This window comes from Theropithecus gelada, chromosome 10, assembly GCF_003255815.1.
Source record: "Theropithecus gelada isolate Dixy chromosome 10, Tgel_1.0, whole genome shotgun sequence".
Classification (NCBI taxonomy): domain Eukaryota; kingdom Metazoa; phylum Chordata; class Mammalia; order Primates; family Cercopithecidae; genus Theropithecus; species Theropithecus gelada.
In genome coordinates this window covers 27,792,034-27,814,747 of record NC_037678.1, presented here as the reverse complement: position 1 = coordinate 27,814,747, position 22,714 = coordinate 27,792,034, and the positions used below count along the sequence as shown (strand labels likewise).

The 22,714-nt window shown below is 40.5% G+C and overlaps 1 protein-coding gene across 5 annotated transcripts in view; it reads left to right on the top strand.

Annotated features, from left to right (window-relative positions):
* The window catches only part of SPECC1L (sperm antigen with calponin homology and coiled-coil domains 1 like), a 147,349-nt gene that overhangs the window by 29,481 nt on the left and 95,154 nt on the right, over positions 1–22,714 (top strand). For all 5 annotated transcript variants that reach the window (XM_025400632.1, XM_025400630.1, XM_025400629.1 and 2 more), the window contains 2 exons: positions 8,786–8,975; positions 17,617–17,770. In XM_025400632.1, the coding sequence (XP_025256417.1) occupies positions 8,823–8,975; positions 17,617–17,770 (307 nt within the window). In that variant the 5' untranslated portion in view covers positions 8,786–8,822. The remainder of the gene's footprint in view (positions 1–8,785; positions 8,976–17,616; positions 17,771–22,714) is intronic.

The following is a 22,714-nucleotide window of genomic DNA, read 5'->3' as shown; positions in this document are numbered from 1 at the left end:
TTAGTTATTGTTGTTAATCTCCTACTGTGCCTAATTTATCAGTTTATCATAGGTGATATGTATACACGGTCCCCAACTTGCTGTGGTTGGACCTAAGATTTTTCAACTTTATGATGGCATGAAACTGTCACGGTTTTGATGTAATGTATAGTATTCAATAAATTACATGAGCTGTTCAATACTTTATTATAAAATAGGCTTGTGTTAGATGATTTTTGTCCACCTATAGGTTAATGTAAGTGGTCTGAGCATGTTTAAGATAGGCTATGCTAAGCTATGACGTTCAATAGGTAAAGTGTATTAAATGCATTTTTGACTCGTGATATTTTCAACTTACGATGTTCAATTCCATCATAAGTTGGGGAGCATTTGTATGTATAGGAAAAAACATAGTATATATGGAGTTGGGCAATGTCTGCATTTTTAGGCGTCCATAGGGGTTCTTGAAACATATCCCCCTCGGATAAAGCAGAGGCATTCTATATATAAAAAGATACTTAATATAAGGAATTGGCTCATGCAATTATGGAGGCTGAAAGTCCCCAGATCTGCAGTTGGCAAGCTAGAGATCCAGGAGAGCTGATGGTGTCATTCGGGTCTGGTTCAAAGGCCTGAAAAGCAGGAGGGCCACCAATGTGAGTTTCTGTCCGAAATCCAGCAGGCTTTAGACCCAAGGAAAACCAATGTTTGTTTCAGTTTGAGTCGGACGGCAAGCAGAGATGACCCAGCTCAGCAGTCAGGCGGGAGGGGTTCTCTCTTACTTAGTGTTTTTGTTCTATTCAGGTCTACAGTTGATGAGATGAAGCCCACCCACATTAGGGATGTTAATCTGCTTTACACAGTCCATTGAGTAAAACATTAATTTCATCCAGAAACACCCTCACAGACACCCGGAGTAATATTTGATCACATGTCTGGGCACCCCATAATGCAGTCAGATTGACATTCACTGTTTTAGGTACATGAAGAATCAATCACACTATTGATAGCATTCATGATAGAGAGTGTGGTATCTGAGTTGCCAAAATGACATACCCAAATGAAGAGTATTTGTAGTTGTGAAAATCAGTGATTCAACTTAGAGATGTGGATTTCTGACCATTTTAGTCCTGATATAGTCCTGCCTGAAAATTTACATATTGAAATTTATATTTCTTTTATTAAAAATTGTTTTTATATTACAGTTACTGTGTTATGTAGATATTTTTGGAATATATATGTACTAAATAAGTGATTTCTGAATTCATTTCAGGGTAGTAAAGGTATATTTTCAATAGTTTTTAAAGAAAGGGGGTGAGGCATGGTCGTTCACACCTGTAATCCCAGCTACTCGGGAGGCTGAGGTGGGAGGATCCATTGAGTTTGGAAGGTCAAGGCTGCAGTGAGCCCTCATTGCACCACTGCACTCCAGCATGGGTGACAGAGTGAGACCCTGTTTCAAAAAAAAAACGTGCGCAGTGGATATTTGGGTCTAATGTGGCTAGAACCAGTGGTCTAAGTGATCTCAAGCTGCCAGCCCCCTTGAACAGTCTGCATCTCAGCATCTTTAAAGCTTTGACTGTGTTTCTTTTCTCCTCTTGGACTTCTGCAAAACCATAGTCTTTCTCCTTATCGGGTATTTTGCACTATTGGGATATATTTTCCAGAAGTCCTTCTTCGATGTTGTTCATTAGGTTGGTTTTTTTTTTTAATTTTAGCTTTATCAATATGTAATTGATATGTCATACAATTCACTTATTTAAAGTGTAAAACTTAGTGGTTTTTAATATATTCACAGGATTGTACAACTATCACCGTAATCTAATGTTAGAACTTTTCATCACTCCAAAAAGAAACCCTGTATCCACTAATAGCCAGCCTCTATACTCCCTACCCCAACCACTGGTAATCACTAATATTCTTTTTATCTCTATGGATTTGTTTCTGCTAGATAACTTGTATAAATGGAATCATATAATACATGGTCCTTTGTGGCCTTCCTGTTTTTTTGTTCTTTATTTAAAAAAAAAAACAAAAAAACAAAAAAAAAAACAGGATACATGAGCAGAGCATGCAAGTTTGTTGCGTAGGTATATGTGTGCCATGGTGGTTTTCTGCACCTATTGACCCGTCCTCTAAGTTCTCTCGCCTCACTTCCCATTCCTCAGCAGGCCCTGGTGTGTGTTGTTCCCTTCTCTGTGTCCTTGTATTCTCATTGTTCAACTCCACTTATGACTAAGAAAATGCAGTGTTTGGTTTTCTGTTCCTGTGTTTGCTGAGGATGATGGCTTCCATCTTCATCCATGTTCCTCCAAAGGACATGGTCTCATTCCTTCTTATGGCTGCGTAGTATTCCATGCTGTATATGTACCACATTTTCTTCATCCAGTCTATCATTGATGGGCATTTGGGTTGGTTCCATGTCTTTGCTATTGTAAACAGTGCTGCAGTAAACATACCGTGTGCGTGTGTCTTTATAGTGGAACGATTTGTATTCCTTTGAGTATATACCCAGTAATGGGATTGCTGGGGTATTTCTGGTTCTAGATCCTTTAGGAATCACCATACTGTCTTCCACAATGGTTGAACTAATTTACATTCCCACCAACAGTGTAAAAGCATTCCTGTTTCTCCACAGCCTTGCCAACATCTATTGTTTCTTGATTTTAATCATTGAAATTCTGACTAGCATGAGATGTTTTCTCATTGTGGTTTTGATTTGCATTTCTTTGATGATCAGTGATATTGATATATAGAACAGTGGAACAGAATAGAGACCTCAGAAATAACACTACACATCAACAACCATCTGATCTTCAACAAACCTGACAAAAACAAGTAATAGGGAAAGGATCTTCTCTTCATTAAATGGTACTGGGAAAACTGGCTAGCCATATGCAGAAAACTGAAACTGGACCCCTTCCTTACACCTTATAAAAAATTAACTCAAGGCCGGGCGCAGTGGCTCACGCCTGTAATCCCAGCACTTTGGGAGGCTGAGGCAGGCGGATCACAAGATCAGGAGACAAGACCATCCTGGCTAACTCGGTGAAACTCCGTCTCTACTAAAAATACAAAAAATTAGCCGGGCATCGTGGTGGGCGCCTGTAGTCCCAGCTACTCGGGAGGCTGAGGCAGGAGAATGGCATGAACCCGGGAGGCGGAGCTTGTAGTGAGCCGAGATCGCAGCACTGCACTCCAGCCTGGGCGACAGAGCGAGACTCCATCTCAAAAAAAAAAAAAAAAAAAAAAATTAACTCAAGATGGATTACAGACTTAAATGTAAAACCCCAAACCATAAAAACCCTGCAAGAAAACCTAGGCAGTACCATTCAGGACATAGACATCGGCAAAGACTTCGTGATGAAAACACCAAAAGCAATTGCAACAAAAACCAAAATTGACAAATGGGATCTAATTAAACTAAAGATCTACACAGCAAAAGAAACTATCATCAGAGCAAACAGGCAACCTACAGAATGGGAGAAAATTTTTGCAATCTACCCGTCTAACAAAGGTCTAATATCCAGAACTTAGAAGTAACTTAAACAGATTTACAAGGAAAAAACAACCCCATCAAAAAGTGGGCAAAGGGTATGAACAGACACTTCTCAAAAGAAGACATTTACGTGGCCTTTTTTATTTGGTATAGATGCTCCTTTTTTTTAACATGGGGTTACATCCTGTAAACCCCTCGTAAGTTGACAATGTCATAAGTTTAAAATGCACTTATCATACCTAACATACCTTAAACATGGTCAGAACACTTACATTAGTCTACATTTAGACAGAATCATCTAATACAAAGCCTATTTTATAATAGTTTTGAATATCTTTTGTAATTTATTGAATACAGTACTGACAGTGAAAAACAGAATGGTTGTATGGGTACTCTAAAGGGTGGTTTCTAAATTGCTTTCACATCATTGTAAAGTTGAAACATTGTAAAGTTTAAAAATAGTAACTCAGGGATCATCTTTGTATTCTTTCAAGGTTCACCCGTATTATAAGATATATCAGTATTTTGTTCCTTTTTGTGGCTGAACAGTATTCTATTGGATGAGTATAACACATTTTGTTAATTAGGTTTTGTTTCAGAGACCGATAGAGCGGCAGGAAAGTAACAGTCTATTTCATTGTCCAGTATGGTAGCCACCAACCACATGCAACTTTAAATTTAAATAAAATTTAAAATTTGGTTCTTGGTCGAGTGTGGTGGCTCACACCTGTAATCCCAGCACTTTGGGAGGCTGAGGCGGGCAGATCACCTGAGGTCAGGAGTTCGAGGCCAGTCTGGCCAACATGGTGAAACTGTCTCTACTAAAAATACAAAATTAGTTGAGCTTGGTGGTGTGCACCTGTAGTTCCAGCTACTCAGGAATCTGAGACAGGAGAATTGCTTGAACCTGGGAGGCATAAGTTGCAGTGAGCCGAGATTAAGCCACTGCATGGTGACAGAAAGAGACTCAGTCTCAAAAACAAACAAACAAACAAACAAAGTTCAGTTATTCAGTCACGCTAGCTACATTGTTAAGTGTTTAGTAGCCACAAGTGGCTAGAGGCTACCATTAGTATAGATAGATACATATAACATGTGCATTATTGCAGGAAGTTTTTTTTTCTTTTTTTTTTTTTTGAGACGGAGTCTCGCTCAGTCGCCCAGGCTGGAGTGCAGTGGCGCGATCTCAGCTCACTGCAAGCTCTACCTCCCGGGTTCACGCCATTCTCCTGCCTCAGCCTCCCGAGTAGCTGGGACTACAGGTGCCCGCCGCCACGCCCGGCTAATTTTTTGCATTTTTTAGCAGAGACGGGGTTTCACTGTGTTAGCCAGAATGGTCTCGATCTCCTGACCTCGTGATCCGCCCGCCTCGGCTTCCCAAAGTGCTGGGATTACAGGTGTGAGCCACCGCGTTAGAGTCTTTCTCTTGTTGCCCAGGCTGGAGTGCAGTGGCAACATCATAGCTCACTGTAACCTTTAACGCCTGGGGTCAAGGGATTCTCCTGCCTGGCCTCCTGAGTAGCTAGGACTACAGGTGCATGCCACTTACACCTGGCTAATTTTTTTTGTTTGTTTGATATTTTGTAGAAGAGATTTCACTATATTGCCCAGGCTGGTCTTGAACTCCTAACCCCAAGTGATCCTCCTGCTTTTGCCTCAGAAGGTGTGAGCCACTGCGCTTGTCCTCCCCTCCCCTTCCCTTCCCCTTTTTCCTTTTCTTTTTTTCTTTTTTTTTTTTTTAAGATGGAGTCTCACTCTGTTGCCAGGCTGGAAGTGCAGTGGTACGATTTTGGCTCACTGCAACCTCCACCTCCCAGGTTCAAGCGATTCTCCTGCCTCAGCCTCCCAAATAGCTGGGACTACAGGTGTGTGCCACCACTCCCAGCTAATTTTTGTATTTTTAATGGAGACGGGGTTTCACCACGTTGGCCAGGATGGTCTTAATCCCTTGACCTCGTGATCCACCCGCCTCAGCCTCCCAAAGTGCTGGGATTACAAGTGTAAGCCACTGCCCTGGCCTTTTTTTTTTTTTTTTTTTAGAGACAGAGTCTGTCACCCAGGCTGTAGTGCAGTGATATGATTCTAGCTCACTGCAGCCTCGAACTCTGGGGCCCCGAGCAGTCCTTCCACCTCAGCCTCACAATTATCTGGGGCTATAGGTGTGTCCTACCATGCCTGACTAGGAAGTTCTATTAGACAGTGCTGGTCTAAAAAATGTTAATGTTTTTTTCTTTTTCTTTTTTGAGACAGAGTCTCACTCTGTTGCCTGGGCTGGAGTTGCAGTGGCACAATCTTTGCTCACTGCAACCTCAGCCTCCTGGGTTCAAGTGATTCTCATGCTTCAGTTACCTGAGCATCTGCAATTACTGGTGTGCGCCACCACACCAGTTAATTTTTGTATTTTATTTTTATTTTTATTTTTTGAGACAGAGTCTTGCTCTGTCACCCAGGCTGGAGTGCAGTGGCGTGATCTCGGCTCACTGCAAACTCCACCTCCCGGGTTCATACCATTCTCCTCTCTCAGCCTCCTGAGTAGCTGAGACTACAGGCGCCCCCCACCACGCCTGGCTAATTTTTTGTATTTTTAGTAAAGACGGGGTTTCATCATGTTAGCCAGGCTGGTCTCCTGACTTAAAATGATCCATCCGCCTTGGCCTCCCAAAATGCTGGGATTGTAGGTGTGAGCTACCACGCATGCCTGGTTGAAAATGTTAATTTGACAGAGGCTGGAAGGGTAGGCTGAGAATGGTTGAGCATCTGAGTGGTACAGTAGAAAGGAGTGCAGGCATGGAAGTTGGTAGAAAGGTGAGAAGAAAAAAGTTTGGGGAGCCATTTACACGACATAAGACTTACAGAAGAGAAGCTAAAAAGTGAGAAGTTGTCTAGGTGCAGTGGCTCACACCTGTAATCCCAGCATTTTGGGAGGCTGAGTGGGGCAAATCACCTGAACCCAGGAGTTCAAAACCAACCTGGGCAACCTGGTAAAACCCTGTCTTTACTAAAAATACAAAAACGTAGCCAGGTGTGGTAGCACATGCCTGTAGTCCCAGCTAGCTTGGGAGGCTGAGGTGGGAGGCTCAGCCTAGGAGGCAAAGGCTGCACTGAGCTGAGATCGCACCCCGGCACACCACCCTGGGTGACAGCGAAACTCTGTCTAAAATAAATAAATAAATAAATAAATAAATAAATAAATAAATAGTGAGAAGTTGAGTAAATAGTGAGAAGTTGAAGGAAAGGTTCTTAATAATTTGATTTGGTTTTTCTACAGTACCTTGAGTTAGTGAATGCATCCAATCTAATTCTTTCATTTTAGTAGGTGAGAAAAGCATATGTTACTGGTTAGCAGGGATCAGTATAACTGTATGTTATACCTGTCAACGGATGCTGCTTGAATCTCTCTTGGTCATTTTCAGTATCCCCTGGAATGGGGTAGGAAATAGATGAGAGAGCTGAACTAGAGGGACCCTGGGCAGATTACTCAACTGGATTAGGAAAGTAGAAAGCAAAAGGGTTAAGAGTAGATAGATAATTTGATCATTACCATATGCATCATTTTCTGTAAGGGATAACTAGGAAGTTGGGGAAAAGCTACAGGAGCATCTCTGAGGGTTTGTTGTATTTTGATTGAGGTTAGTGGCAGCATTCTTTTTCTCCAAGGCCTTACCGTGTTGAGGGTAGAGCACAGCCCCCTTCATGCTGTCTCACTATCCTCCCACCAAACCAGTTGATACAGATTGTTTTATGTAAAGGCAAAATAAATCTAGAGTGCTCAAGCACAGTCTAGGTAGAACATTCAGTAAAGTCATTGGAATGAGCCTTTGCCAAAAGGTTATTTCCTTTTTATTAGTGTATAGAAATCCTCATAAAATAGACCAACTTCTTTTTATGCTCAATATGGTTTATCAGAGTCATCATACATAAACCTTACATTCAGAATAGGCTCTCATTTTTTATAATTTTATTACTCACCCAAAATGATCCAAGATATCTTTCTAAACATTATTACAGAGACTGCTTTTTCTAGTTCAGTTAACAAATGCGTATTTAAGAGCTTATCTGGCTTCAGCTTTGTGTGTTGCCAGTGTTATTTCAAGTCCTCTTAGCTGTGAAATCAAGTATGTACCACTTAGGTGGAGGAAAACTGTTGCCATATTTCTTCCAAGTATATAGAATGGTTTTGTTTTCTGAACCAATATTGGGGCTGATGTTTTGAGAAAGAATTTCTGGCTGGGCACACTGCCTCATGCCTGTAATCCCAACACTTTGGGAGGCCAAGGCAGGAGGATCGCTTGAGCCCAGGACTTCGAGACCAGCCTGTGTAACATGGCAAAACCCCATCTCTACAAAAAATTAGCTAGGCTTGGTGGTGCATGCCTGTAATCCCAGCTACTTGAGAGGCTGAGGTGGGAGAAGCACCTGAGTCCAGCAAGTCGAGGCTGCAGTGACCTGTGATTGCACCATCTGCTCTCCAGCCTGAAGTAAGGCTGTCTCAAAAAAAAGAATTTCCCTGCTGCCTCTTGATGAGAGAGGTATACTTGGAAGTAGGTTTAGACCCTGAATTTTGAGATTTCTGAGATATTCTGCTGACTTATATGGGATATTACAGCAAATATTTGAAATTAGGACTTTGCTGGATAATTTGGAAAGTATGATCACTTTTAGATACCTGCAAATGGCTAATTCTGAAATGCCAGGATGATTATTGCTTTATTAAATGCTGAAGATAATCTACACTGTGTTATATTTAGTCATTTCTGTTAGAGATCTAGGACATTCTTTTTACTAAATGAGCTAGAATGTACAAAATAACTTCAAAATAGTAATATTCAAGAATAAAGCCTTAAATAAGGTGTGTTCTGATTTGTATATCTAAGAAGTTTTCAGCTGGGCATGGTGGCTCACACCTGTAATCCCAGCACTTTGGGAGGCCAAGGCGGGCGGATCACAAGGTCAGGAGAGCGAGACCATCCTGGCTAACATGGTGAAACCCCGTCTCTACTAAATATACAAAAAATTAGCCAGATGAGGTGGTGGGCACCTGTAGCCCCAGCTACTGGGGAGGCTGAGACAGGAGAATGGCATGAAACCGGGAGGCAGAGATTGCAGTGAGCTGAGATCACACCACTGCACTCCAGCCTGGGTGACAGAGCGAGGCTCCGTCTCAAAAAAAAAAAGAGTTTTTCAACTTTTCTGTAGTGACATCTAGCCTTCAAACAGTTTTATCATATGGTAAAATTCTTTGAAAACAAATTTCTAAAGAGCTTTCTTCCAGTTACGTTCTCAGTGTAATGCCATTTTTTCCCACAGATTTGCTTGTAAATGCATCACGAAGAGGCAGCCCAGAATGAAGAAAGCAAGCAGGAGTGTTGGCTCAGTGCCTAAAGTGTCTGGAATAAGTAAAACGCAAACAGCAGAAAAAGTTAAACCTGAAAACAGCTCTTCAGCTTCTACGGGAGGCAAACTTGTAAAACCTGGAACAGCAGCATCATTGTCAAAGGTATTCATGTGGTGATGTTTGAATACATGATGGGTTTTTGGAGGACTGAATTTAAATATGACGTTTAATATATTAAATGAGCATTCTTATGGGTGTGCCCTCTTCTGGTGCTGGGAACACTTGGCCTTTGAAGAGAGCTTACAGTGGGGTGGACGTAATTGGTGTTTTTGGTCTGTCTTTTTGAATGAAACCAGACAATAGGCTTGTTCATGAAACAATAATTAAACACCTGCCTTGTGCAGGATGCTGTAATTGTGTGAGCTGGAGGTACACTCTGCCTTCAGGGAGCTTGTGGAGAAAAGGATGGAGGCAAGGCATAAACATGATTAATGAAAATACCCAGGGAGAATGTCAGATACCCTGGGAGAGCAGTAAAGCATTGTGAACAGTTTTCAGGTAGATAAATAATTGTTTCAAGCCTGGGAAAGTTTTATGAAAAGGGCATGTGAGCCAAGTCAGACAGTCCTGTGACCCCTAGACAGGTGTTTTTATCTGCCTGTCTATCTCACCTTCACTGCCACAAATTGCTGTTTTTCTTCTGGCAGCTGGTCCATGATGATGATGATGATGATGATTATTATTATTATTACCCTTTTTTCAAAAGAGATGAGATATTAGTATTACCATTTTTTTTTTAAAAGGGATGAGATATGTGCTGCCCAGGCTGATCTCCTGGTTTCAGTGGATCCTCCTGCCTCAGCCTCTCTAGTAGCTGGACTAGGGGTGTGCGTACGCAAGCACAACTGGAAACATGATCTGTTCAAAATCCTTTTTTCCAGGCAGGGCCCTGATAGATCATGGCTTAATTATTTTAAGAAGGAACCCAGGAACAGGTGATGAGGAACTTCCTTATATGTGTTGAAAGATCTAACAGGAAATGCTGGTTTTTCTATTCTAAGGTTGTTGGAACTCAACCCAGGCTTATTCCTTTGGCTTGGAGATGCACACAGATTTTCTCCTTGCTATGGCCCTGATGAATTGTTAGGTATCATTCTGTGACCTGGAGGATGGTACCAGGAATAGACCCTTGCCCAGCTTCCATTGTCTCAGTGAACACACTGAATCATTTTGTTGGTGGCAATGCTGCTGCTCTTTTGATGTAAGACAGGTGACATTTTCTGACCTAACTGGTTGTTCAGTTGCTGGGGCTCTCTGACGTGGAGTGCCTGTGTGACTAGGTGACCTGTTATTTATGTGACTGGAAGAACAGGTTGAAATGTTGGCATTGGATGTGCACTGCTGCCTTCCTTCTGTGGCCTCTTCGCCAGTGGCTGGCAGTGTCTTTGGAGGTTTACTATGGAATGTGCACTGAGCAGGCATGTTACATCTTCTGAGTCTTGGATCTGGAGTTGCTGGGAGTTAGGTCTTGAACAGTGAGTACTTTTCCACTGTAAAGCAAAACTGTACACTTACTCTTGCCAGCACATGCCAGCTGTCCATAGCTTTGGCTCTGCTGCGTTGACAAGTTTGTTTAAGTAGGGTGTGTGTGTGTGTGTGTGTGTGTGTGTGTGTGTGTAGCAGGAAGGTCAGGGCAGAGGTAAAGCTATTTGGCAACACTTTTCCTGGAGTGGAGCAATTGCCTTCACTTAAGAGAGGGGAAGGAAAAAGTCGTTAAATGGAGATTAAAGTAAAAACAGAAGGAAGAGGAAAATCGTGAAAAGAAACAATAGAAAACATTGAAGGGCTTTGAGACCCCACAGACTAAAAGTGTTATTTTATTTTTCTAACTTTTTAAATTTTACTGTGCTTCTCTGGCACCTAGATACTTCCTACAATTTGGATTCCTTTAACTGTCATGGAGCATTGATGATTAACCAGATGAATGAAGTGTTTGGCTTAATTATTGAGACAGCATGTGCACACACCCATTCATTTATGGACACCCACACCTGTGTGTCTGTCACAGCATGATATTCTCATGACTCTCTTCTTGTAGTGACAGGATATGCATTTCTTCACCTCTCTCATTTCAAGTATTGTTTGAGGCTAGATGTGATTGAGGGTTAAGGGGAAGGATGCTTTTCATCCAGAACACTTCACTGCTGGTTGGAGCTTTTGTAAGTACAAAACACTACTGCTGCTCACAGTGAGTTTTGGGGACATTATTCCCACTTTTGTCAGGAGCTGTGTCATTGGGCTTGCAGCCTTTGTATGCTTAATTCTTCTTTGTCACAGTCAGTGGAGAGGATTGTTTTCCATGTAGAGAGGGTTTCCTGCATGCCTGCACTTTGCAGGGTTCACTTACTATTCAGGTGTTCATGATTAGTTCTTTTGAAGTAATATACTTTTCCATTATACTGATGATAATTTTTTCTAAAAATTACAGATATGAATTAATAAGCTTCAATTAGAATCTATAATTGATAACTCTCCATGATTATTTGTGGTCATACAGTGTAGACGTTTAACATTATGAACAATCCACCTCTGAAACTTGAAAGGTAAAATTTGATAACAAATCTTCAAATTTGAGAGAAAGATGCAGACTGTGAAACTCCGGCTTGACCTTGAGAAGTATATGTACCTGGTTGTAGTATTTCAGTATTTGTGTCTGGAAGGTTTGTACCAAATTATTTGCATTTTGCATCAGTTATAGAGTAGACTGAACATTTATTCCTCCATCAATTTCATGTTTTTAGACTTGCCGATGGGGGATGTTTATGTGTGGGAATGCACATGCCTTTACAGAATTTTGTAGCAGAAATTGAAATAGGGAAAAATAGCAGAGAGCCTGCTAGTAGCTTAGGGTAAAAGGTAAGTTGGAAAATGCAGAGTTGCGTTTTGTTTTATTGTTACTTTTTTTGTTGAAGTAAAGCATACATACAGCAAAGTCCACAAAGCATAGGTGTTGAGCTTAGTGAATCATCATAAAATGAAACATACCCTGCAGTCACCACCTAGTTCAAGAAACAAAACATACGTGCCCCTCAGAAACTTCCACCATGCCTCTGCTTAATCATTGCCCTTCCTGCCCCCCTGCAAGGTAACTACCATTCTCACTTTTAGCACCAGAGATGAATTTTGCCAGTTTTTGATCTTTACAGGAACGTAGTCATACACTGTGTTCTTAGTGTGTCTGGTTTCTTGTCTGTCCTGTTGTATCTAGCAGCGGTCACTTCCTTTTCATTGCTGGATAGTAATCCATGGGATAAATATACCACAGTTTGTTCATCTCTTCTACTATTGACAGACTTTTACTACTATTGGCAGACTTTTGGAGTTTCTTCTTTGTGGATATGAGTATAATTGTTATGAACATTTTTATACGTGTGTATTAATACACATGTGCACCCATTTGTGTTGGTTCTAGAACGAGGAGTGAAATTACTGGACCATAGGGTATATCTATGTTCAGCTTTAATATTATAGAAGAAAAATCACTTTTCACCCTGGTTTTAGCATTTTTTTTGGGATAGTTCTTTCCCAAATCAGTTAGTACTGAGATTTTTGCCACATGGTACGTTTTCTAATTCTGTCATTCCTTCTACATGTATTAGTTGGCATTCTGCTACAAGAAAGAATTTTTACTTTCCCTTGTTTTATATATTCATTTATTTTATTGTGAATTCATAGATTCTTACTCAGTGGGGTATAAATTATTAGGATCATTTAGTTTTATGCCTAGATTATCCCTGATTTGTCCACTGGGAGCCCCGTCAGGCTGGTTCCTGTGTCCTTTTGACATGTACCTGTTACTCTTTGAGCACTTCCTTCATTTCTGGCACAATAACTTTTGTACCTTTTCAGTCCCAACCCTAGAATCAGCCATTTCTTCAAGGAGGCCTTGTTCCTTTTAGCGGAGGATAGTACTTAGAAACCAAGACCTGGAGGTTAGATGTGTTAATTGCTTTTGGGACACACACACCCAAACACACACACACACACCCCCCTATGTCAATTTCCATATCTGTATCTATTGAAATGTGTGAGTTCACCCTGATATTTCCAATTCCATCGACTTAAAGGGTTCATAACAGCCTTTCCACATCCTATAATTGTAATCCATTTATCCAACACTGAAACACCTGGCTTTTACAACCTATATTTACTTGTTTTCTCCACCCTAGAATGTACAGAAAATAGTTTTAGAATTATCTGTACAACTGTGAAAAACAAATTTATCAACTGAAGTTCAATTTTTTTTTTTTTTTTTTGAGACGGAGTCTAGCTGTGTCGCCAGACTGGAATGCAGTGGTGAGATCTTAGCTCACTGCAACCTCTGCCTCCCAGGTTCAAGCGATTCTCCTGCCTCACCTGAGTAACTGGGATTACAGGCACGTGTTGCCATGCCCAGCTAATTTTTGTATTTTTAGTAGAGACGGGGGATTCACCATGTTGGCCAGGCCGGTCTTGAACTCCTGACCTCATGATCCGCCCACCTCAGCCTCCCAGAGTGCTGGGATTACAGGTGTGAGCTTCTGCGACTAGCCTGAAGTTCAATATTTGCATACTTTTGTCTTTGGCTTGAGAGTTGGAGGATTTATGGTGAAAATACTACTGTGTTGAAAAAATACTTGGGTTATGTTGTTCATTTGAAATATTTAATCTGTTTGTTCCTATCCTATTCCATTTTAGGCTTTTCCTATCTTTATTTAAATTTTATTTATTTGTTTATTTTAAGCATATGAAACACTAACATGGCTCCATGAGTTAGAACTATATGAGAAGATATATTCAGAAAAGTGTCCCTCCCCTTACCCATTCCCTCTTATGTGGTTCCCACCCACCCCAGAGGTTAACAGGCAATTTAGTTTTTGTTTATTCTTCTCATGTTTCTTTTTGCATAAATGAGCATAATACACATTTTTTACTTCCTTTTTTACACAAAAGGTGGCAAAATATATTCTTTTGAACTCTGTTAATCTTTTCACTTAGTGTACTCTAGAAATTTCTCTCCATACCAATTTGTAGCAGTCTTTCTTTTTATTGCTGTTTAATACCTCATTGCATTCACTGAAGTGTACTGCGTATGCTTTCCTGTGTATATAGGCCTTTAAGGCGTACCAGTATTTTGCAATAAAAAACAATGCTGCAGTGAATAATTAGCCATGTGCATATGTATTTTTGTATTATTGGAGGTGTATCTTCAGGTTAAATTCTTAGAAGTGAAGTTGCTAGGCAGAAGGTAAATACATGTGTAGCTTTGTTAGATATTGCACGATTCCTTTCATAAGACTGTCAAGGTGCATCCCATCAGCTACTAAGTAGAGTGCCTGTTTCTCCATATTCTTCCCAAAAGAGCGTGTTTACCAATCTATTAAGTGACAAGTGCTGCTTAATTTGCATTTCTCTCATTATGAGTTAGGTTGATCATCATTTTCTCTCTCTCTCTGTGTGTGTGTGTAAATTGATTGTGTGATTCATTCATTTTTCTAATTTTTCTGTCTTTTTTTGGTCTTTTTCCCCTCAATTTTAAAGCATTCTGTATGTATTAGGGACCTTAACCATTTATTTGTGAGATATTGCAAATATACTTTCCCATTTTTTTATGTTTTAAAATTATATTTATGATTTTTTTGGTTGTACAAAACATTTTAGCATTTTTTAATTAAGAGGGTTTTTTATTTTTAAGATTTTAATTTGTATGTAGTCATGATCAAGTCTTTGTTTTACAATTTTAGATTTAAAATCATAGAAAACCTTGGACTTTATGTTTGATATGGTGTGAAGTAGGTCTCAGCATTTATTTTTGCCCCCATTGTGTATACACTTGACCTAGCACCATTTTCTGGAAAATTCTTGTTTTCTGCACTGCTGCTTTGCTTATAAATCAAGTGTGTATAAATATGCAGTTTCTTTATGGACTCTGTTTCACTAGTTTATTCTTGTTCCAGTGCTGTACTGTCTTAATTATTACAAGTGCAAAGTTTGTGATTTGGTGCCCTTATGTATATTTAATTTTGTCATTGCCCAAAGGCAAATTGTAACCAGAGAAGTGTGATGAGTCATCCACTTAGACATGACAATGTGGGGTGGTTTTCAATGTAATTATTATCAAATGGAAGAATATTTAATTTATGGAGGAAGAAAAATTAGTTCAAAGATAATTTTACTTTTATTAGCAGGATATAGAAGAAGATTGAAAATACAAGAATGTGTCAAGTTTATTTACTGGCTAACAGAGGAGGGACAAATTGGCCGGAAAGTGGTATGACTTTCATTGTGTGACTTTTCGGCATCATAGTTGAGGGCCAGTTTTTGTGAACAGAAACAAGTCTTAAAAAATATGAGGCCGGGCGCGGTGGCTCAAGCCTGTAATCCCAGCACTTTGGGAGGCCGAGACGGGCGGATCACAAGGTCAGGAGATCGAGACCATCCTGGCTAACATGGTGAAACCCCGTCTCTACTAAAAATACAAAAAAAAACTAGCCGGGCGAGGTGGCGGGCGCCTGTAGTCCCAGCTACTCGGGAGGCTGAGGCAGGAGAATGGCGTAAACCCGGGAGGCGGAGCTTGCAGTGAGCTGAGATCCGGCCACTGCACTCCAGCCTGGGCAACAGAGCGAGACTCCGTCTCAAAAAAAAAATAAAAAAAAAAAAAAAAAATATGAATAGGCTAGGCGTGGTAGCTCACACTTGTAATCCCAGCAGTTTGGGAGGCCAAGGTGGGTGGATCACTTGAGGCCAGGAGTTTGAGACCAGCCTGGCCAACGTGGCAATATCCCATCTCTACTAAGGATACAAAAATTAGCTGGGCATGGTGGCGCATGCCTGTAGTCCTAGCTACTCAGGAGGCTGAGGTGAGAGAATTGCTTGTACCCGGGAGGTGGAGATTGCAGTGAACCGAGATCGTGCCAGTGCACTCCAGCCTCGGTGACAGAGTGAGACTTTGTCTCAGAAGAAAAAAAGAAAAAGAATATGAACAGTCCTTGAAATTAATGCAGTGTCTCCCTCTCTTTTTATATATTCTAGATTTCATAATGTAACAGCCCTAAACTACCAGAGTTGAATTCTGTTTAATTCATTGAAAATATTTATCCCTTTTTCTGTCTCTTTTTTGGGGGGTTGGTGGGGAAAGGATCTCACTCTGTTGCCTAGGCTGGAGTACAGTGGTGTGATCACAGCTCAGTGCAGCTTTGACCTCCTGGGCTCAAGCGATCCTCTCACTTCAACATTCCCAGTAGCTGGGACTACAGGCATGTGCCACTTTGCCCAGGTAATTAGTTTTTAAATTTTTTTGTAGAGACGGAGTCTCCCTATGTTGCCCAGGCTGGTGTTGAACTCCTGGGCTCAAGTAATTCACCTCAGCCTCCCAAAATGCTAAGATTACAGGCATGAGCCACTGTGCCCCGCCTTTTCTGCCTCTTTTTAACCTAATGGTACTGTATTAGAACTTTCATAATTGAATAGCAGAAATATGCTCCATATGGAGTCACTGACATTTAGAACTGGAAGAGACTTTAGAGATTAGTTACTTAAGAACTATTTTAACTTGTAGAAATGAATTCAGCATGATTATCTGAGAGAGGGCACGGTTCCAGATTGAAGATAGTGTAAGTCAGTTGGCTAACTCATGCCAAAGAGAGAAAACTTTTGGGTTCTTTTTTTTTGAGACAGAGTCTCTCTCTGTCGCCCAGGCTGGAGTGCAGTGGCGCAATCTCCACTGACTGCAAGCTCCGCCTCCCGGGTTCACACCATTCTCCTGCCTCAGCCTCCCGAGTAGCTGGGACTACAGGCACCCGCCACCTCGCCTGACTAGTTTTTTTGTATTTTTTAGTAGAGACGGGGTTTCACCGGGTTAGCCAGGATGGTCTCGATCTCCTGACCTTGTGATCCGCCCGCCTCGGCCTCCCAAGGTGCTGGGATTACAGGCTTGAGCCACTGCACCCGGCCAAGGGTTCTTTTGTTAAAAAGTAGTTTTTCTCTTTTTTTCCCCCACATATCTTTGACTCCTCTGTGTTCCCTTCATTTCTAGGAGAAGTAAAAATGTTTCTTCACTACTTTTTAGAATAACAAATTTATAGCCAATTTATTATCTATAGTGTTTTTTTTTTTAAGGCTTATATTTTTAAAATTGCCTTTATAAAATATAAATATTGCAAATGGTCTTTCTCAAGTAATAATGATCGTTTAGACAGCAGAACCCTTGCTCAAGCTGTAAAGTCTCTAGTTTTTTAATTAATATATTATGCATGTTTTAGAAAATACTTCCTTTCAATTGTGACTAAAATTTGAGTACTACAGAATTACAAAGTAAAAAAAGTAAATTTCAGAATAAATTCTTTTAGATACTGGTCTCATCATGGAATCACCTTAGAGCAATGAAGATTATTTGACTCTCAATGATATTTCTTTCTAGAAATTGCAAGATGACACTTCCTGTGGCATTACAGGACTTCCCCAAGATATCATGTGCTATCCCCCATCATCTGAATCTGGCATGTGTGGACACATAGCAGGCTTCCATAAAGTCTTTAATTACATGTATGATTTTATTATTTTAAAAAGAAGCACGTGATTGTTTATAAACCTCTAAAGAAGTTCTGTTTCTGTAACACAGTATGGTGTGCTGCTTACTACCTGTTAGAAAGTTTTGGTAATAGGGCTCTTGAACTCAGTATAAAAGTCATGAGCTTTGTTGAGTCTCAAAATATCTAATCTTGCTTGATCTAGTAAATTTGTTTTTATTTTCTGTTGCTTCTAGACCAAGAGCAGTGATGACCTTTTAGCTGGAATGGCCGGAGGGGTAACGGTGACTAATGGTGTTAAAGGAAAGAAAAGCACCTGCCCATCTGCAGCACCTTCAGCATCTGCCCCTGCCATGACCACCGTGGAGAGCAAATCCAAGATTAGCACAGGTATGGGTGACACTCAGTCTGAGACTTCAGCTGCTTTTTTGTTTGAATAGGCAGGATGCATTGGTGTTTACAGTGTTCCATCTGATTATAGGAAGTTTTAGACATACAAAAGTAGGTGGATTGATATTTCAGCCCAATATACTCATCATACCCATCACCATTATCAACTCACAGCCAGTTGTAACTCCTTGCTACCCACCTTCCCCTCTTGTTATTTTGAAGCAGATTCCAGACATCATATCATTTTGTCCATAAATATTTTATTATCTTGGAAAGAGAAGGATTCTTTTTTGAGACGGAGTCTTACTTGGTCATGCAGGCTGGAGTGCAGTGGTGCGATCTCAGCTCACTGCAACCTCCGCCTCCCAGGTTCAAGCGATTCTCCTACCTCAGTCTCCTGAGTAGCTGGGATTACAGGCATGTGCCACCAAGCCTGGCTAATTTTTGTATTTTTAGTAAAGATGGGGTTTCATCATGTTGGTCAGGCTGGTCTCAAACTCCTGACCTCGTGATCTGCCTGCCTCAGCCTCCCAAAGTGTTGGGATTACAGGCGTGAGCCACTGTGCCTGGCCAAGGAGAAGGATTCTTTCAAAAATATAATCATAATACCATTATCAGTCCTTAAAATAACTGATAATCATTCCTTAAATCATAACTTGAATATTCGATGAGTATTTACATTTCCAACAGTCTTATAAGTATTTTTGTTTTATTTACTGTCTATGTTTGGATCAGGACTCATGTAGGTCCATATATAATTGGCTGATGTGTCTCTTAAATCTTCTTTTTTAAAATCTATGGGTTTATCCTGATTTTTATAGTTTAATTTTTATGAAAGCTGGTCATATGACCTATAGAGTTTCTGAGTATCTAGATTTTTATATCACAATATCCCCATGATGTTTTTGCCCATCACCCTTTATTGTCTGTATTTATTGTAAATGGCATTGGAGCCTTATGGGACAGATTCAGGTCCCCGTCACCCCATTTTGAAAACAAAACAACCAAAATGCAAGACTCCTTCATAGGTGGTGGTGTGTCCATCGATCAGGAAACACATAGTTTCTGATTGTCCCTCTTTAAATTATGTTAGAAGCCTCTGATGATTAGTGCCTAGATCCATTCATTCTAATTCTGCCATCTTTCTTCATTCAGTAACAGGTATTTGTTTCTAGATTTGATGGAGTTGATAAATTAATTTATCCTACAGTCCAAGGAGTAATGCTCTCATATTTTACTTCTTACATTTATAGAAAAAGAACTTTAAAACTTCTAGTAAACATAAGATCAAGTATTTGTAATAAAGCTTATGAAGGCAAATTGTAAAAATTACATCAGATCCTTTTCTGTCATCGTAATTTAGGCTCTTAGCCCCTCTTGTGCGTATTAGACTTTCCTAGCCCAGGATTACCTACTGTCTTCATTTTTGCTTTGACTTTATGCAGATTCTTCCTTCCATTTCAGATTGGGCCCCCCTGTTAATGATAATAGTTGTGATTAACAAGAAGGAATATTGAAGTCCTTACTTTGTGATTTACAGGCATGATTTCATTTTATCCTTACTGTAGCCCTATGAAAGAACTAGTATCCTCATTTTAGAGATGAGAAAGCTTAAGTGTCTTGGCAAAGGCCATGCATTTATTTGCTTAGTAAATATTTATTGGGGATGTGTTTTGACAAGGCCACAAGGCTGATGGTGGGGCAAGGTCTTTTACTCCCAAGCCTGGGGTCATCACCACATTTAACATTGTAGCTGATGTGGTAGGAAGGAAATTAAATACTCTTGCCATTTATGTGTCTTCTGGTTTCCTGCCTTTAGAATTGTACTGGGAGAGATTCCATGTGTTTGTATACTTAGTTTCTTGCTGACTGGTGTTACCTGACCTCAGGATTCAGTTATCACCTCTCCGGATTAGCTGCCCCAGTATGGCTTTGTATGTTTATTTTATTTTGCTGGGGATGTCATAACAAAATACCACAGACTGGATGGCTTAAGCCACAGAAATTTATTTTCTCAAATCTGTAGGCTAGAAGTCTGAGATGAGGGTGTTAGCAGATTTGCTGTCTCCTGAGATCTCTTTTTTGGCTTGCAGATGGCTTCTTTCTCTGTGTCTTCACTGGTTCGTCCCTCTGTGTGTGTCCTCATGGCCTCCTCTTACAAGAACACCAGTCGTATGGATTAGGGCCCACCCTAATGACTTCATCTTACCTTAATTACCTCTTTAACTTAATTATCCTGTCTCCAGGTGCAGTCACATTTGTGGCTTTGGGGTTAGGGCTTCAACATATTAATTTTTTGTGTGTGGGGAGCACAGTTCAGCCTATAACAACATCCTTATTCTTCAGTTCATCTGCTCTACCTTTACCTCCACCAGTGACAGTTTCCTAAGACTGTTTGATTTCAGTGTATCAATTCACTTGTCTTTACCTCAGATTATTCTGTCTACTCATTACAGTAATCCATAGAGGAGTTTTTCTTCTTTTATCTTTCAAACTTGAACAAATGTTCTTTTTTGTAAGGATTTTTGATTTAGATAAGGATGAAGTACCACTTACAGAACTAGGGAAAGGAATTAATGTTGGGGAAAAAAGTTACCCCAGCCAGGTGCGATGGTGCATATGTGTAATCCCAGTACTTTGGGAGGCCAAGGTGGGCAGATCACTTGAGCCTAGGAGTTCAAGACCAGCTTGGGCAACATGTCCAACATGGTGAAACCCCGTCTCTACAAAAAAGTACAAAAATTAGCTGGATATGGTGGCGTGTACCGGTAGTCCTAGCTACTCGGGAGGCTAAGGTGGGAGGATCAACTGAGCCCGAGGGGGTAGAGTTGCTGTGAGCTGTGATGGCACAACTGCACTCTAGCCTGGGTGACAGAGCCTCAGAAAAAAAAACAAACAAACTGTGTTATGCCATCTTTTTCCATTTTTGGCCTCCATATGCAGTTGTTTCTCCCAGTCTGGTTACTTTTGCCTTTGATATCTGTCACAGATTTCTTGCCTCTTCTCTGTTCTTACTGCCGCCCCTCAATGGAGGACTCTCTTACCTCATTGGTCTACTTGCCCACATTCCTCCTCTGCTGCTCTGCTTTCTTCCTAAGTATTCCACTTAGTATCTGTATTAGTCCCTTCTCAGTTTGCTGTAAAGAACTGCCCCAGACTGAGTAATTTATAAAGAAAAGAGGTTTAATTTACTGACAGGTCCACAGAGATGGCGAGGCCTCTGGAAACAGAATTATGGTGGAAGGGGTAGCAAACACATACTTCTCCACATAGAGGCAGGAAGGAGAAGAATGAGAGCCAAGCGAAGGGGAAGCCCTTTACCATCAGATATCATGAGAACTCACTGTCATGAAAACAGCATGAGGGTAACCGCTCCCATGATTAAATTACCTCCCAACAGGTCCCTCCTGAAACACATGGGGATTATGGGAACTACAGTTCAAGATGAGATTTGGGTGGGGACACAGCCAAAGCATATCAGTATCCTCTAGATTTTCATAAAATGCACTTTTCCTTACATTTCTTTCCAATTCAGGATCATTTATTGACTTAGTGTGACTCACTGAATTCTGCCTGTCTTTCAGAACTCTGTATGAACATTCCCCAGCAGCTTCCGTTAACTGTGTGACTGTACTTTTTCTTTCTGTGTGCCGTGTTCACTTCTGCTTCCTCTCCTTATCTATCTTCTGGCCAGCCTGAATTCTGCACCCTCCTGTACACCTATTCTGTTAGTGGCTATCTCCCTATATCCATGGAGATCATTTGCTCCCTGTTACCTCTACAGCCTGGATCCCACCACCTAATGAACCAACAGGGTCTTTAAAAATACTTATTGAGTAGATGTGGATCTTATTTTTTAGCATAAAAATTCATTATTTCTTAAGTATTTACAGGTATCTAAACATATTCCTGGGCCAGGTGCAGTGGCTCACGCCTGTAATCCCAGTACTTTGGGAGGCCGAGGTGGGCAGATCATTTGAGGTCAGGAGTTTGAGACCAGCCTGGCCAACGTGGTAAAACCCTGTCTCTACTAAAAATACAAAAAAATTAACCAGACATGGTGGCACACACCTGTAATCCCAGCTACTTGGGAGGCCGAGGAAGGAGAATTGCTTGAACCTGGGAGGCAGAGGTTGCAGTGAGCCGAAATCGCTCCACTGCACCGCAGCCTGGGTGACAGAGACTCCATCTCAAAAAACAAAAAAAGAAAACTTCTTGTTCTTTTCGTATTAAATAAATGATTGTGTCAGTTTTCACAGGTTTAAAATTTTAGTAGTTAAGTAATCATGTGATTCACATAGATTTGATTGACACATCATCATTATTTAACATTAGTGCTTTGTTGTTTTTTACATTTAGAGAGACAGTGTAACATACTGGTTAAGGTACAAATTCTGGAACCAGACTGCCTAGGTTTGAATTTTGGCTCATCTATTTATTACCTGTGAGATGTTGGCAAATTACTTAATGTCTGTGTCTGAGTTTCTTTATCTGTAAAACAAGGCGATAATAGTACCTACCTCAAGTGTTTAATGAGACTTATATAAGTTAATGTATGTGAAGTGTTAATGTATTTGTATAACCAAGTGCTAGGTATGTGTTAGCTGTTGTTATAGTTGTTATTATTTATGTGGCATTTTATGATGTGAAAACTTTTTCACATTTACTTTGGTCAGAGTAAAGTTTTTGTGTTTCTTGTAGGTAGCTTAGATTTTTCGTTTGCCCACAGACTGCTTTTCCCTTCTTGCCCACCTGTGATCTCCCTTCACTATCTGTGTACAGTTAGTTTACCACCAACTGGCTAATCCTGGAGTCATCTTCGCCTGTCTTGCCCTAGAATATTATGCCTCTGGCCAACTGGTTAAAACCCTGCTTCTGGATTCAAGTTAATATATATCATTTAAATATCAGCTTTATGAGATGTAATTCACATTCCTTAAAATT